At 40.0% G+C, this 15,353-nt stretch overlaps 1 protein-coding gene across 1 annotated transcript in view; it reads left to right on the top strand.

Moving 5' to 3' along the window:
* ca8 (carbonic anhydrase VIII) overlaps nucleotides 1–15,353 on the top strand; it is a 34,256-nt gene that overhangs the window by 14,622 nt on the left and 4,281 nt on the right. Inside the window, exons 3-6 of the mRNA XM_041802765.1 lie at nucleotides 948–1,066; nucleotides 5,080–5,172; nucleotides 6,918–6,980; nucleotides 10,105–10,260. Coding sequence (XP_041658699.1) covers nucleotides 948–1,066; nucleotides 5,080–5,172; nucleotides 6,918–6,980; nucleotides 10,105–10,260 — 431 coding nt within the window. The remainder of the gene's footprint in view (nucleotides 1–947; nucleotides 1,067–5,079; nucleotides 5,173–6,917; nucleotides 6,981–10,104; nucleotides 10,261–15,353) is intronic.

Genomic DNA, 15,353 nt, shown 5'->3' with positions numbered 1-15,353 from the left:
TTACTTTTCCATCCTTTTTTTGCCCCATCCCTACTTTTTTGAGATGAGATCAAGTTCAAAATGAGAAAATATTTGTTCATGAAATGGTAAAATGTCTCTTTTTAACATCAGATCTGCTGTTTCTGTTCTATCATAAATCAACTATGGGTTTATGAGATTTGACAATCATTGACTTCTGTTTTTATTCACAGTTTCCACAGCGACCCAACTTTTATTGAAATGGGTTTTAAATCAAATTTATCAAAGTCAGATTAAGGCACAAGATACTGTGGTTGGGTTCAAGTTCCTCTCAAGTGTTTCAACCTCAGACGGGCCAGACTGGCCTCAGCGTTCTGAGCATGCCCCATAGCCTCATGATGGTCTCACATCCAACTAAATTCTAACCCTCAGTTTCCACATACTCAGTCTGTGAACAATCTGCACTTGAAGCACACTCTGAAGCAATTTGCTCGCTCTCAGTCATTGCCAAACCGGAATTTTGATCAGATACTTGCTAAAATGGAGTAGCTATACCTGATTCAATTCCATGTCTACAAAACGCTCAAACTGGTGAATTTTGACTTGTAATTCATTTTTGATCTCCAACCTGCACTTAAAAAGCTCCATTAAACTGTTAACACATACTAAAATGTTTACTGAAAGACCAAATAAATCAGATGTTTCTAAAACGATGTGACTGCTGGCTTAAACAGTCAGAGAGGGGAGAGGCTGAGACTTTTCTAAATGAGACTGTTTTCATAGTGTCTAATCCCAGCTCCAGACGGAGTAGAAGTAGAAGGAACTGCTGCCAAGGGCTTTATTATCAGTTTTATGGTATTAACAGGACACTGATGGACATTCATATATATTCCTAACATTCATCCTTCATCTTTAATCCTACCGTAAACTCTTGACTGTTAAATGTCCTGATTGCATCTCTGATGGTTGTGTTGTTCTCTTCCTCCCAGCTCTGACTGGAGGTCCTATTTCTGGAACGTACCGTCTGAAGCAGTTCCATTTCCACTGGGGAGCAAGTGATGACAGAGGCTCCGAGCACACCGTCAACGGGATCAAGTTCCCCTGCGAGGTACTCGGACTGCTGCAACGGCATCCTAATGGAGGTTTAGGGATGCTAACAAGAGCTACATACAGTTAATGCACACTAACTTACATTAAAGAGTGGAAAAAGAGCCTGAGGTAATGGTGGTAATGATGGTAAAGATGGTAAAGATGGTAAAGATGAATATTGTGGACAGGGTGGGAATGGCAGTAATAATGGTAATGGTGGTAGTGGTGTAAATAGTGGTTAAGATGGTAAAAAAAGTAATGGCTGTAATGATGGTTATGGTGATGGTGGTATTAGTGGTAATGATTGTGATGGTGGTAATGATGATAATGATGGTAATGTTGGTAATGTGGTAATGATGGTAATGGCAGTAATGGTAAGATGGTAATTGCGGTAATGTGTTAATTATGTGAATGGTGGTAATGGTAGTAATGGTGGTAATGGTGTTAATGATGGTAATGGTGGTAATGGTAATGATGGTGATGGTGATGGTGGTGATGATGGTAATAATTGTTATAGTGGTAATGATGGTAATGGTGGTAATGAAGGTAATGGTGGTATTGATGGTAATGGTGGTAATGGTAATGATGGTGGTGGTGGTAATGATGGTAATAATTGTTATGGTGGTAATGATGGTAATGGTGGTAATGATGGTAATGGTGTTATTGATGGTAGTGGTGGTGATGGTTATGGTGGTAATGATGGTAATAATGACTATGTGTGATGGTAATGGTGGAAATCTTGGTATTGATTGTGATGGTGGTAATGATAGCAATGGTGGTAATGGTGGAAATTATGGTATTGATAGTAATGGTGGGAATGGTGGTAATGATTGTTGATGGTGGTAATGGTGGTAATGATGGTCATTGTGGTAATAATGGTGATGTGGTAATGTGGTAATGATAGTAATGATGGTAATGGTGGTAATGATGGTAATGTGGTAATGGTAATGATGGTAATGGTGGTAATGGTGGTAATGATGGTAATGGTGGTGATGGTGATGGTGTTAATGTTGGTGATGTGGTGATGATAGTAATGGTGGAAATGACAGTCATGTGGTAATGGTTGTATTTTGGTAATGGTGGTAATGATGGTAATGTGGTAATGGTAATGATGGTAATGGTGGTAATGATGGTAAAGGTAGTAATGGTGGTGATGATGATGGTGCTAATGTTGGTATTGTGATAATGGTGATGATACTAATGTTGGTAATAGTGGTAATGTTTGTGATGGTGGTAATGATGTTAATGATGGTAATGGTATTATTGTTAATAATAGTGGTAATGAGAGTAATGGCAGTGATGGTAATGTGATAATGGTTTAAATTATTGTCAAGATGGGATTGGAGATAATGTTGGTAATGGTGGTAATGATGGTGATGATGGTGATGTGGTAATGATAGTAATGGTGGTAATGGTGGTGATGGTGATGGTGGTAATGATGGTGATGTGGTAAAGGTAGTAATGGTGGTGGTGATGATGATGGTGGTAATGTTGGTTTTGGTGGAAAGGGTGATAATGATGGTAAGAGTGGTAATGATTGTGACGGTGGTAATGATGGTAATGTTGGTAATGACTGTGATGATGGAAATCGTGGAAATAATGGTGATGTGGTAATGATGTTGATGGAAGTTATGATATTTATGATGGTAATGGTGGTAATGATGGTTATTGTGGTAACGGTGGTCATTGTGGTAACAATAATAATGGTGGAAATGATGTTGATGGTGGTTATGGTGGTAATGTGGTAATGGTGCTAATGGTCGTAATGGTCGTAATGATGTTAATGGTGGTTGTTATATTAATGGTGGTAATGGTGGTAATGGTTGTAATGGTGGTAATGATGGTAATGGTGGTAATGATGCTGATGGTTGTTATGATAATATTGGTTGTAATTATGTTAAGGTGGTCATGGTGGTTATGATGCTGGTGGTGATGGTGATAGTGATGGTGGTAATGATAGTAATGGTGGGAATGGTGGTAATGATGATGATGGTAGTCATGATATTAATCGTGGGTATGGTGGTAATGGTGGTAATGGCTGTAATGATGATGAATGTTGTTATGATATTAATGGTGGTAATGATGGTGGTAATAATGATGATGGTGGTGATGATGGTGATGTAGGTAATGATGTGATGGTGATGGTGGTAATGGTGGTAATTGTGATGATGTTGATGGTGGTATTGATGGTTATGTGGTGATGATTGTAATGGTGGTAATGACGATGATGGTGGTAATGTTGGTATTTTCATAATGTGGTAATGATGGTTAAGGTAGTAATGGTGGTGATGGTGGTAATGGTGGTATTGTGGTAATGTGGTAATGATGGTGATGGTGGTAATCGTGGAAATCATGGTGATAGTGGTAATGGTGGTGATGGTGGTAATGATGTTGATGGTGGTTATGATATGAATGGTGAAATGGGTCGTAATGAGGTAATTGACCTATGGCTAATTCCTGTCCTCAAACATGATGAGCCAATCCCAGTGGGCATAACCATTCCATACACTTGGACAACTGCTGCCTGGAAGTCCTTTCAAATGAAAAGGAGAAAGTGAGTTTTCATCTGGTTTAATGAGGTTTTTTTGAGATTTTAAGTTTAAAAATGGTCAAACAGTTTTCATGGGGTAACATGCGACTCCAACACAAGGTATCCTGAGAGGCAGGGCGACGGAGTGTATTTTTTACCTTTTCCTAAGCCACATCTAAACCGAGAAAAGTGTCTTCTTTGGATGTAATTGTGCAATAGACCACAATATCAACTTAACGTGAATAGACACGGATGTCTACATCTGTTCTAAGGTAAGCCAACATCGTCTTTGAGGCTACATATCGTCACTTTGCTGGAAAGAAATATAAAGTTATCTTTAACATCTCTAACGTTAGCAAAAGTTAGCCTAACGTTAGCTCCCTTGTGTTGTTCGTTGTGTCACGTTGTTTGTTGGGAGTTCATTGGCATTTTTTGTTCTAGTTTTTGTACTTTGGTGATCGTACATCATTGTTAGCTGTTGTCCAAAGGTCTCTAATTAAACTAACGTTAACTTCTGGAGCTTAGCTTCTTTCACTTATCTGTAATAGCCGTGATAACAAAGGTTGGCAAACGTTATGCTGAATGATTGAATGTAAATACTGTAGCACCAAACTAACGGAGAGACACTCTTGGTAAAGATGGTAAAATGGCCATTATATTTTATCATATTCTGAGCCAAAAACCTCAACTTCAGTGTCATTTTGATGTTGATCCTCTATCTTGTGGTCTGAGATGGTGATGGCAATGAGATGCGGTTTTTCACGTTTGCACTGGGACCTGTAAATTTTGGCTTGTAACTGAAGCTTTTTTATCGACCTTCTTTACAACAAAATGATTAATATATATCCCTCCAGTGCATAGTTTAGACCCTATTGGTGACTTCTAGATGATATGTGATCTTTCTGTCTCCAAAAATCATCAACGTCCTCCTGTAAAATGTCTCCTACTGTGATACCTGCATTAGCGTCTGACACTGAATGTTCATTGTTTGTCCGAGTGAGTGGAGGGGGCTTGGCTTAGCCATAGGTCAATTGAGGCAATGATGGTAATGGTGGTAATGGTGGTGGTAATGTTGATGATGGTGATGTGATGGTGGTTATGATATTTATGGTGATAATGGCTGTAATGATGGTGAATATTGATAATATTAATAATAATATCAAGAATATTGATAAATTAATGATATTAATGGTAGTAATGGTGGTGGTGGTGATGGTGATGGTGGTGGTAATGATATTAATGACAGATACTAATGGTTATCTTGTGTCTTTGTTAATAGATAAAAACAAGTAAAATGGTTTTATCACTAGCATCTAATAAACCACATTTACATGTGAGGATATTTAAGAGCCAATCAGCAGGTTTTAAAAGACCCCCACCCGCACCCCCCATTCTACAAAGTTGACCTTTATTTAGGTCAGTATAGTTCATGATTATCTTGATTAAATGGCACATCATCTTCAGCCTGTTGGTTTTAAATCAAACTCTCTGTTCCTCCCCAGCTTCACCTGGTTCACTGGAACACTAAGTACCCCAGCTTTGGAGAGGCAGCAGGTCAGCCCGATGGACTTGCTGTGGTTGGGGTCTTTCTCAAGGTGAGTCATCACAGACCTTGGCTGGTCACATACTAACAAGGGTTTGTGTGTTTGGAAGTCAGATGAGTAAGTCTGGGTTTGGAGGACGCTGGGAGAACATTACCTGTTTAAATATGACATTTGTTGGGGTAATGGGGCTGTTTTTTAGGGTCTGGGCCAGGCCCCTTATCTCCAGTGAAGGCCAGTCTTAATGCTTCAGCATACCAAGACATTCTGGACAATGCTATGCTTCCCACTGTGTGGCAACAGTTTGGGGAAGGCCCTTTTCTGTTCCAGCATGACTGTGCCACAGAGAACAAAGAAGGATTAAAAAATGGGTTTGATGAGTTAAGAGGAAGAACTGGACTGGTCCCCACAGAGTCCTGACCTCTACCCCATCCAGCACCTTTGGGATGAGCTGGAACAGAGATTGTGAGCCAGGCCTCCTAGCCCAACATCAGAGCCTGGCCTCATAAATACTCTACAGAATGAATAGAAACACATTCCCACAGAAACACTTCAGAATGTTGTGGAAAGCCTTCCAGGCAGAGTGGCGACTGTTAAAGCTACAGAAGGGGACAACTCCATATTAGAGTACATGGATCTGAATACAGTCTCTTTACAGTCAGGGTGGTCCTGCACACTAGATGACTTGAATCCAGATTTTTTTTTTTTAAGAGATATTTTGGGCCTTTTCATGCCTTTATTTGATAGAGGAAGGACAGTGGATAGATTTGGAAACAGGGAAGAGAGTGGGGAGAGACATGCAGTATAGGGCCACAGGCTGGATTCGAACCCGGGCCAGCCGCATACATGGGTGGTGCCTTAAACCACTCGACCATCTGCGCTCCCTTGAATCCAGATTTTAGAGCAGATTTTACCTCCACATGACTGTAGGTCCAAATAATCCTCATTTGTGGTGTGTCAGTGTGATTATTTCATTGCTCCCTGTCGTCTGTAAGCTGCCCTGACCTTGAATCTTAAAAATCAAACATGTTTGATATCAAAGGTTGGAGGTCAAACTGGCTCAATAGAGTAAATAGCCAATGAATGTGAGCAGACAGGGTAGTATCACCAATCAGATGTTACACAGACAAACATAACTCCACCTTCATCTCAGAAAAGATTCACCTAGACTCTTCAGCTCTAAGGCAAACCAGACAAAGATTTTAGCCGTCCTCCATGTTTGTTTTCTTCTTTAGTCCCCTTTGATTCCTTGAGTTTCTGTGACTTCTCATGTCTGTGGAATCTCCACTATGCCCATTATTACAGACAGCAGCTGTGTGGTCTCACCATCAGTACATCTAGTCTGCTCGCTCAGATGATTAGAGTGCTAACTACTGCCTCTGTGAAGTTTCCAGTGCTGGGCAGAGAACGAACAGTGGTGGGTCAAGAAGAACGGCACACCAGGGCTGACCCTGAGGCCCATTACAGTGTAAATATGATATGAGGTTCACAAGAACATCCAGGGTAGATGACAACCACAAAACACGATGGTTCTGTCCTCGGCTAGAGCCAGCATGAGGTGAAAGGAATCGCTTTAATCCATCCTTCTCGCTGTGGTTTCCCATGGTTCTGAAACTGGTTAAAATGTGAAGCTGCTCTAAAGTGTGGCCAGGCTTGAGTGAAAATGTTTCACAGACAGGAAAAGAGGGAATGTAGAGCATTAACCGTCCTGAGGGACTTTATGAGAGTAAATGAAAAGACTATTGACTAGTCTAATGTTTACGAAAAGTTGACCTGTGTGCATCTGTTTGGTTCTCCAGATTGGTGCTGCCAACCCCAGACTGCAGAAAGTTCTGGATGCTCTGGAAGCCATCAAGTCAAAGGTAAGAACAGAAATAATGAGAGAGAGTTTTGATCTATACTGCTGGGTTCATACTGGACATGATGAACTGTAATGGGAGATTCAGACCCACTGACCTGATAGTTTCAGCTGAAAAAGGAAAAGGTTGTTGTGTTTTGGCAGTTTGTTTCCACAACAACTGCATTTTATGTCCTTTTTAATGTCGTTCTGGATTCGTGCTAATCTGTGTACTCTGAGATTTTGTGTTTATGTGTGGATTGTTTTTATTGCTCTCTACAACTCCTGGAAAAGTGACCAACAGTGACAGATATACACGTTTTGGTCATCCTTTAGATCTTATTAAACATTCCATCCTTGCCAATGACAATGTCATCCATCAAAGTTTATAAAACATTCTAAAACAATCCATCCTTGCCTATGAAGATATCCTTTAATTATCATAAACATTCCATCCTTGACTATGTAAATGATATCATCCTTTAAATATCAATAACATTCCATCCTTGCCTATGTAAATGATATCCTTTAAATTTCATAAAACATTCCGTCTTTGCCTGTTTAGATATCTTGCCTTAAATAACATAAATATTTCATCCTTTCCTATGTAGATGATATCATCCTTTCAGTATCAATAACATTCCATCCTTTCCTATGATGATGATATCGCCCTTTAAATATCATAAACATTTGATCTTTGCCTTTGATGATGATATGACCCTTTAAATATCAATAACATTCCATCCTTGCCTATGATGATGATATCATGCTTTAAAAATCAATAACATTCCATCCTTGCCTATGACGATATCATCCTTTAAATATCATAAACATTTCATCCTTGCCTATGTAGATGGTATCATCCTTTAAATATCATAAACATTCCATCCTTGCCTATGTAGACTATATGATTCTTTAAATATCAATAATATTCCATCCTTGCCTATGTAGATGATATCGCCCTTTAAATATCATAAACATTTCATCCTTGTCTATGTAGATGTATGATTCTTTAAATATCAATAATATTCCATCCTTGCCTATGTAGATGATATCATCCTTTAAATATCATGAACATTCCATCCTTGCCTATGTAGACGATATGATTCATTAAATATCAATAATATTCCATCCTTGCCTATGTAGATGATATCGCCCTTTAAATATCATAAACATTTCATCCTTGCCTATGTAGATGGTATCATCCTTTCAATATCATGAACATTCCATCCTTGCCTATGTAGACGATATGATTCTTTAAATATCAATAATATTCCATCCTTGCCTATGAAGATGATATCGCCCTTTAAATATCATAAACATTTCATCCTTGCCTATGTAGATGGTATCATCCTTTAAATATCATGAACATTCCATCCTTGCCTATGTAGACGATATGATTCTTTAAATATCAATAATATTCCATCCTTGCCTATGAAGATGATATCGCCCTTTAAATATCATAAACATTTCATCCTTGCCTATGTAGATGGTATCATCCTTTAAATATCATGAACATTCCATCCTTGCCTATGTAGACGATATGATTATTTAAATATCAATAATATTCCATCCTTGCCTATGTAGATGATATCGTTCTTTAAATATCATAAACATTTCATCCTTGCCTATGTAGATGGTATCATCCTTTAAATATCATGAACATTCCATCCTTGCCTATGTAGACGATATGAGTCTTTAAATATCAATAATATTCCATCCTTGCCTATGTAGATGATTTTGCCCTTTAAATATCATAAACATTTCATCCTTGCCTATGTAGACGGTATCATCCTTTAAATATCATAAACATTTCATCCTTGCCTATGTAGATGGTATCATCCTTTAAATATCATAAACAATTCATCCTTGCCTATGTAGATGGTATCATCCTTTAAATATCATAAACAATTCATCCTTGCCTATGTAGATGGTATCATCCTTTAAATATCATAAAAATTTCATCCTTGCCTATGTAGATGGTATCATCCTTTAAATATCATGAACATTCCATCCTTGCCTGTGTCATGTCTCTGAGTAATTGTGTGTCCACACTAGCGTTGGTTTGTCAGTCATTTTTGTGTTTTTATACCTCACTGCTCTGATGAAGGAAGAGGAAGTGAGGATGGAAGCGTTGTGTCATTATAAAGTCACAGCACCAACTACTGGCCTGAATGAATACTACAGCACTGTATGTCTTTTTGTGGATCTGCTGTCATTAAACGCTGCTGTTGGAACTTCAATGAAACTGTTCTGTTTCTAGCTTTTCATTTTTATGTTGGCATAGTCTAACACCTCTGATTTACTGTATGAATAACTGTCATTCCTCCCTCACTCCATTCCTTCCCTTCTTCCTTCTCTCCTTCCTTTCTTACTTATTTCCTTGCTTTCTTTCATCGATCCTTCCTTTTTTCCCTTCTTCCCACCTTCCTTTCAACCTTCCTTCCTTTCATGTATTCTTCCTTTCTTTTGTTCTTCCCTCCTTCCTTCCTTTCATCTTTTCTTCCTTTCTTTTGTTTTTCCCTACCTCCTTCCTTCCTTCCTCCTTCCTTTCTTCCTTACTGTCTTTCATCTGTCCTTTCTTTTGTCCTTCCCGTCTTCCATCCTTTCTTCATTCCTTCCTTCCTTCTCTCCTTCCTTTCATGTGTCCCTCCTTTCTTTTGTTTTCCTTCCTTCCATTCTTTCTTCCTTTCTTCCTTCCCTCCTTCCTTTCCTCCTTTCTTCCTTCCTTTCATCTATTCCTCCTTTCTATTGTTCTTACCTCCCTCCTTCCTTCCTTCCTTCTTTCCTCCTTCCTTCCATCATTTCTTCTCTCCTTTCTTTCATATGTCCTTTCTTTCTTTTGTCCTTCCCTCCTTCCATCCTTTCTTTATTCCTTCCTTTCATCTGTCCCTCCTTTCTTTTGTTCTTTCCTCCTTCCATCCTTGCCTCCTTCCCTCCATCCTTCCTTCCTTACTTCCTTTCATCTGTCCTTTCTTCCTTTTGTTCTTCCCTCCTTCCATCCTTTCATCCCTCCTTCCTTTCAACTGTCCCTCTTTTCTTTTGTCCTTCATCCTTCCATCCTTTCTTCCCTCCTTCCATTCCTTCCTTCCTTTCATCTATCCTTCTTCTCTTCTGGTCTTCCCTCCTTCCTTCCTCGCTGCCTGCAGGGCAAACAAACAACCTTTCCAAACTTTGACGCGAAGACTCTCCTTCCTGGCTCTCTGGATTACTGGACTTATGACGGCTCTCTGACCACGCCCCCTCTCCTGGAGAGCGTCACCTGGATTGTCCTAAAGGAGCCAATCAGTGTCAGCCCTGCACAGGTACCTATGTTTCACATTGATGTGTGGGGAAAAGTTAACACCAGTCTGAGACTACAGGAAGTCATCCCAGCATGCTGAGCTGAGTCTGAACAGCGGCCATCACATCTGAATATAGCTCTGTAGGTTGGAAAGGTTTCATCTTTCATCTGAAGATGATTCTTTTTGTTCTTGTATGAAAACATGACTATCAGCTGACCCAACTTTTCTGGCACTGTTTTTGGTTAAAAAGTAAAATTGATAGGGGGGAATGGGCCCTAAATGGGGTCTTGGATGGTCGAGTATCCATCCTTGGCAGAGCCGGTCTTTCCCCCGCTTGTAAACACCGTTAACTTCAGTTTAGCGTCCTGAAGTGTCCTCTAAGAGAACGTCAGTCTGAACATCATCCAGGTTAAAGCGTCTGAAACTCTGCAGCCGGGCGTGTCTGAGCCTGGAGAGACTTGTGTTTCTGTGATTACTCTGCCTGCCTCTATCTCCTGCGGCCAGTTTGCACACTATCTCTACATAATTCAGGCTGCCACTGCTCCGTAACGTCAATGACGCACATCTGCGTGGGCAAGGTGAGGCTCGCTGCTCTGATTTGTCTCCCTGTAAAGAGCCTGGATGTGTAGAAATGAATAAACCCGTTTATTTAAGACGCTCTGTGGATGTCTGGTGTGGTAAACTCACCAGCTGGTTAGAGCCTAATCAGCTCCCAGAGGAGCCGCTGTTTACTCCACGTTACTGCTGTGGTCGCTTCACACACACACACACACACACACACCCACCCCCCCCCCAGTGTAGGGTTAAAGGGTGAGAGTCCTGAATCAGTGTGTGTGCAAATGAGAGATAATGGGCTATCTGGGTGGGGGTCTAGGTTCCTGCCCTTTACAGCATAGACCAGAAACTGAACAAGACCACATGGCTGCATTTAAGACCACTGACTAACCACAATGGCTTAGAATCATTTAATGCCACATTAGCTTCAGTCCATGCAGCATGTTCACTGATGGTTTAGAATCATTTAATGCCACATTAGCTTCAGTCCATGCAGCATTACTGATGGTTTAGAATCATTTAATGCCACATTAGCTTCAGTCCATGCAGCATGTTTACTGATGGTTTAGAATCATTTAATGCCACATTAGCTTCAGTCCATGCAGCATGTTCACTGATGGTTTAGAATCATTTAATGCCACATTAGCTTCAGTCCATGCAGCATGTTTACTGATGGTTTAGAATCATTTAATGCCACATTAGCTTCAGTCCATGCAGCATGTTCACTGATGGTTTAGAATCATTTAATGCCACACTAGCTTCAGTCCATGCAGCATTACTGATGGTTTAGGATCATTTAATGCCACACTAGCTTCAGTCCATGCAGCATTCCTGATGGTTTAGAATCATTTAATGCCACATTAGCTTCAGTCCATGCAGCATGTTTACTGATGGTTTAGAATCATTTAATGCCACATTAGCTTCAGTCCATGCAGCATTACTGATGGTTTAGAATCATTTAATGCCACATTAGCTTCAGTCCATGCAGCATGTTTACTGATGGTTTAGAATCATTTAATGCCACATTAGCTTCAGTCCATGCAGCATGTTTACTGATGGTTTAGAATCATTTAATGCCACATTAGCTTCAGTCCATGCAGCATTCCTGATGGTTTAGAATCATTTAATGCCACATTAGCTTCAGTCCATGCAGCATGTTTACTGATGGTTTAGAATCATTTAATGCCACATTAGCTTCAGTCCATGCAGCATTCCTGATGGTTTAGAATCATTTAATGCCACATTAGCTTCAGTCCATGCAGCATTCCTGATGGTTAAGAATCATTTAATGCCACATTAGCTTCAGTCCATGCAGCATGTTTACTGATGGTTTAGAATCATTTAATGCCACATTAGCTTCAGTCCATGCAGCATTCCTGATGGTTTAGAATCATTTAATGCCACATTAGCTTCAGTCCATGCAGCATGTTTCCTGATGGTTTAGAATCATTTAATGCCACATTAGCTTCAGTCCATGCAGCATGTTTCCTGATGGTTTAGAATCATTTAATGGCACATTAGCTTCAGTCCATGCAGCATGTTCACTGATGGTTTAGAATCATTTAATGCCACATTAGCTTCAGTCCATGCAGCATTACTGATGGTTTAGAATCATTTAATGCCACATTAGCTTCAGTCCATGCAGCATGTTCACTGATGGTTTAGAATCATTTAATGCCACACTAGCTTCAGTCCATGCAGCATTACTGATGGTTTAGGATCATTTAATGCCACACTAGCTTCAGTCCATGCAGCATTCCTGATGGTTTAGAATCATTTAATGCCACATTAGCTTCAGTCCATGCAGCATGTTTACTGATGGTTTAGAATCATTTAATGCCACATTAGCTTCAGTCCATGCAGCATGTTTACTGATGGTTTAGAATCATTTAATGCCACATTAGCTTCAGTCCATGCAGCATGTTTACTGATGGTTTAGAATCATTTAATGCCACATTAGCTTCAGTCCATGCAGCATGTTTACTGATGGTTTAGAATCATTTAATGCCACATTAGCTTCAGTCCATGCAGCATTCCTGATGGTTTAGAATCATTTAATGCCACATTAGCTTCAGTCCATGCAGCATGTTTACTGATGGTTTAGAATCATTTAATGCCACATTAGCTTCAGTCCATGCAGCATTCCTGATGGTTTAGAATCATTTAATGCCACATTAGCTTCAGTCCATGCAGCATTCCTGATGGTTAAGAATCATTTAATGCCACATTAGCTTCAGTCCATGCAGCATGTTTACTGATGGTTTAGAATCATTTAATGCCACATTAGCTTCAGTCCATGCAGCATGTTTCCTGATGGTTTAGAATCATTTAATGCCACATTAGCTTCAGTCCATGCAGCATGTTTCCTGATGGTTTAGAATCATTTAATGCCACATTAGCTTCAGTCCATGCAGCATGTTTACTGATGGTTTAGAATCATTTAATGCCACATTAGCTTCAGTCCATGCAGCATGTTCACTGATGGTTTAGAATCATTTAATGCCACATTAGCTTCAGTCCATGCAGCATGTTCACTGATGGTTTAGAATCATTTAATGCCACATTAGCTTCAGTCCATGCAGCATGTTCACTGATGGTTTAGAATCATTTAATGCCACATTAGCTTCAGTCCATGCAGCATGTTCACTGATGGTTTAGAATCATTTAATGCCACATTAGCTTCAGTCCATGCAGCATTACTGATGGTTTAGAATCATTTAATGCCACATTAGCTTCAGTCCATGCAGCATGTTTCCTGATGGTTTAGAATCATTTAATGCCACATTAGCTTCAGTCCATGCAGCATGTTTCCTGATGGTTTAGAATCATTTAATGCCACATTAGCTTCAGTCCATGCAGCATGTTTCCTGATGGTTTAGAATCATTTAATGCCACATTAGCTTCAGTCCATGCAGCATGTTTCCTGATGGTTTAGAATCATTTAATGCCACATTAGCTTCAGTCCATGCAGCATTACTGATGGTTTAGAATCATTTAATGCCACATTAGCTTCAGTCCATGCAGCATTACTGATGGTTTAGAATCATTTAATGCCACATTAGCTTCAGTCCATGCAGCATGTCGATGTTTCCTGGTCTGTTTCCTCCGTTGGGCCTTCTGAGGATACTTGAGCTCGTGGGAAAGTTTCCTCACTCTGTTTCTAGGCAACGAGCCTTTGGTTTGACATGTTAGAGGAGAGCCTGTATCTGCAGGAGGGATTTGTTTCTGGTTTTCAGAAATGTCTCTGTAAACTAGAGCAAAGATTTTTTCATCCATTTATTGATTCTGTTGAGACAGTCCTCTCCACAGCAGCAGAGCAGATACTCAGCTTTAGAAAACAACACATCAAAGCTAAGCCTTTCTCCCTGACCTCTGACTCTCTGGTTTTCTCAGGGCTTTCACTCTGCCACTGAAACTTTTTCTGCTCTTGGATTTCTTGATGAACCAATCAAAAGGAAACAGGTAGAGGATGGACCAATCACAACAGGGGACATCAGCTTTCATCTCACTAAAGGCCGGCTCAGACTTAACGAATTTTGCCACATTTTGCTGTACTGCACCGTTGCAGCTCATCGTCCAAACTGGGGCCTTATTTCATATTTTATATCTTATATTAATTAAAGGAGCAGTGTGTAGAATTCGGCTGCATTTTGCCGAACAGAAACGGTGTACAGGGGATATAATGTTTATATATCTATGTGAAGTCTGTTAAAATAAGAGCACAATCATCCCCTTTAAACCTTCGTTTTCTTTTTACAAAAGTAGAAAAAAGCTTTTTAAATTTACATTTCCGTGGGTCGTGCTCACGGAGGCTGACATAACAAACCGCCATGTTGTCTATGGCAACGTTTTGGGGACAGAGAGAGCGAAATGCGATTTTTTAAATATGAACCTGCCCGCCGGTCCTGAAAGCTACCTGGAAGGCAGGTGGAGAAGAAGACTGACCTATAATCTATAAAAATAATGGTTACAATAATGAATGAATAAACCCTCACCTCGTCACTGCTGTAAATGATGTCCTCCTCATGATCCTTTTTGGTCTTCACAGGCTCTCGTCGCTCAGTGATGTGATGTTTTGGTAACAGATCGGCTCATTCTAAAATCTGAACGCTAGATGTCTCTAAAATGCCAAATTGTACACACTGCACCTTTAAAGACGTATCCAAGATGTCCCCCGACTATGATTCAACATGACTGGCATGTCAGAATGTTTCCGGCCTTAAAGAGGACATGAAACAACGAAATCAACCCCCCCATAGAGATGTGGGGATTATTATGACACACACCCAAAAAAAAAAAAAAAAACAACGGTAAGAAAAGAGGTTGTCGAGCGTTTGCTAGCTGCATGATTGTCTTTCTCTGTTCTGCCAGTTCAGCATGCCGTTTGGCTCTTTCCTTTCGGCGCACACCCACCTCTTTGCCATGAGATTGGCTGGGACGGTCTGTAGACCCAGTGTCATATAGAGAAAATAAAATACAGAGAGAGATGCCTCTGATTTCAATCCTTTGAGCAACGAGTCACTAATACGCCCGAGTCATTAAAACACTTTCCATAACGA

The sequence above is a fragment of the Cheilinus undulatus genome, linkage group 13, assembly GCF_018320785.1.
Source record: "Cheilinus undulatus linkage group 13, ASM1832078v1, whole genome shotgun sequence".
Lineage (NCBI taxonomy): Eukaryota > Metazoa > Chordata > Actinopteri > Labriformes > Labridae > Cheilinus > Cheilinus undulatus.
Note: the sequence above shows the minus strand (reverse complement) of the source record. Positions and strands in the feature narration are given on the sequence as shown.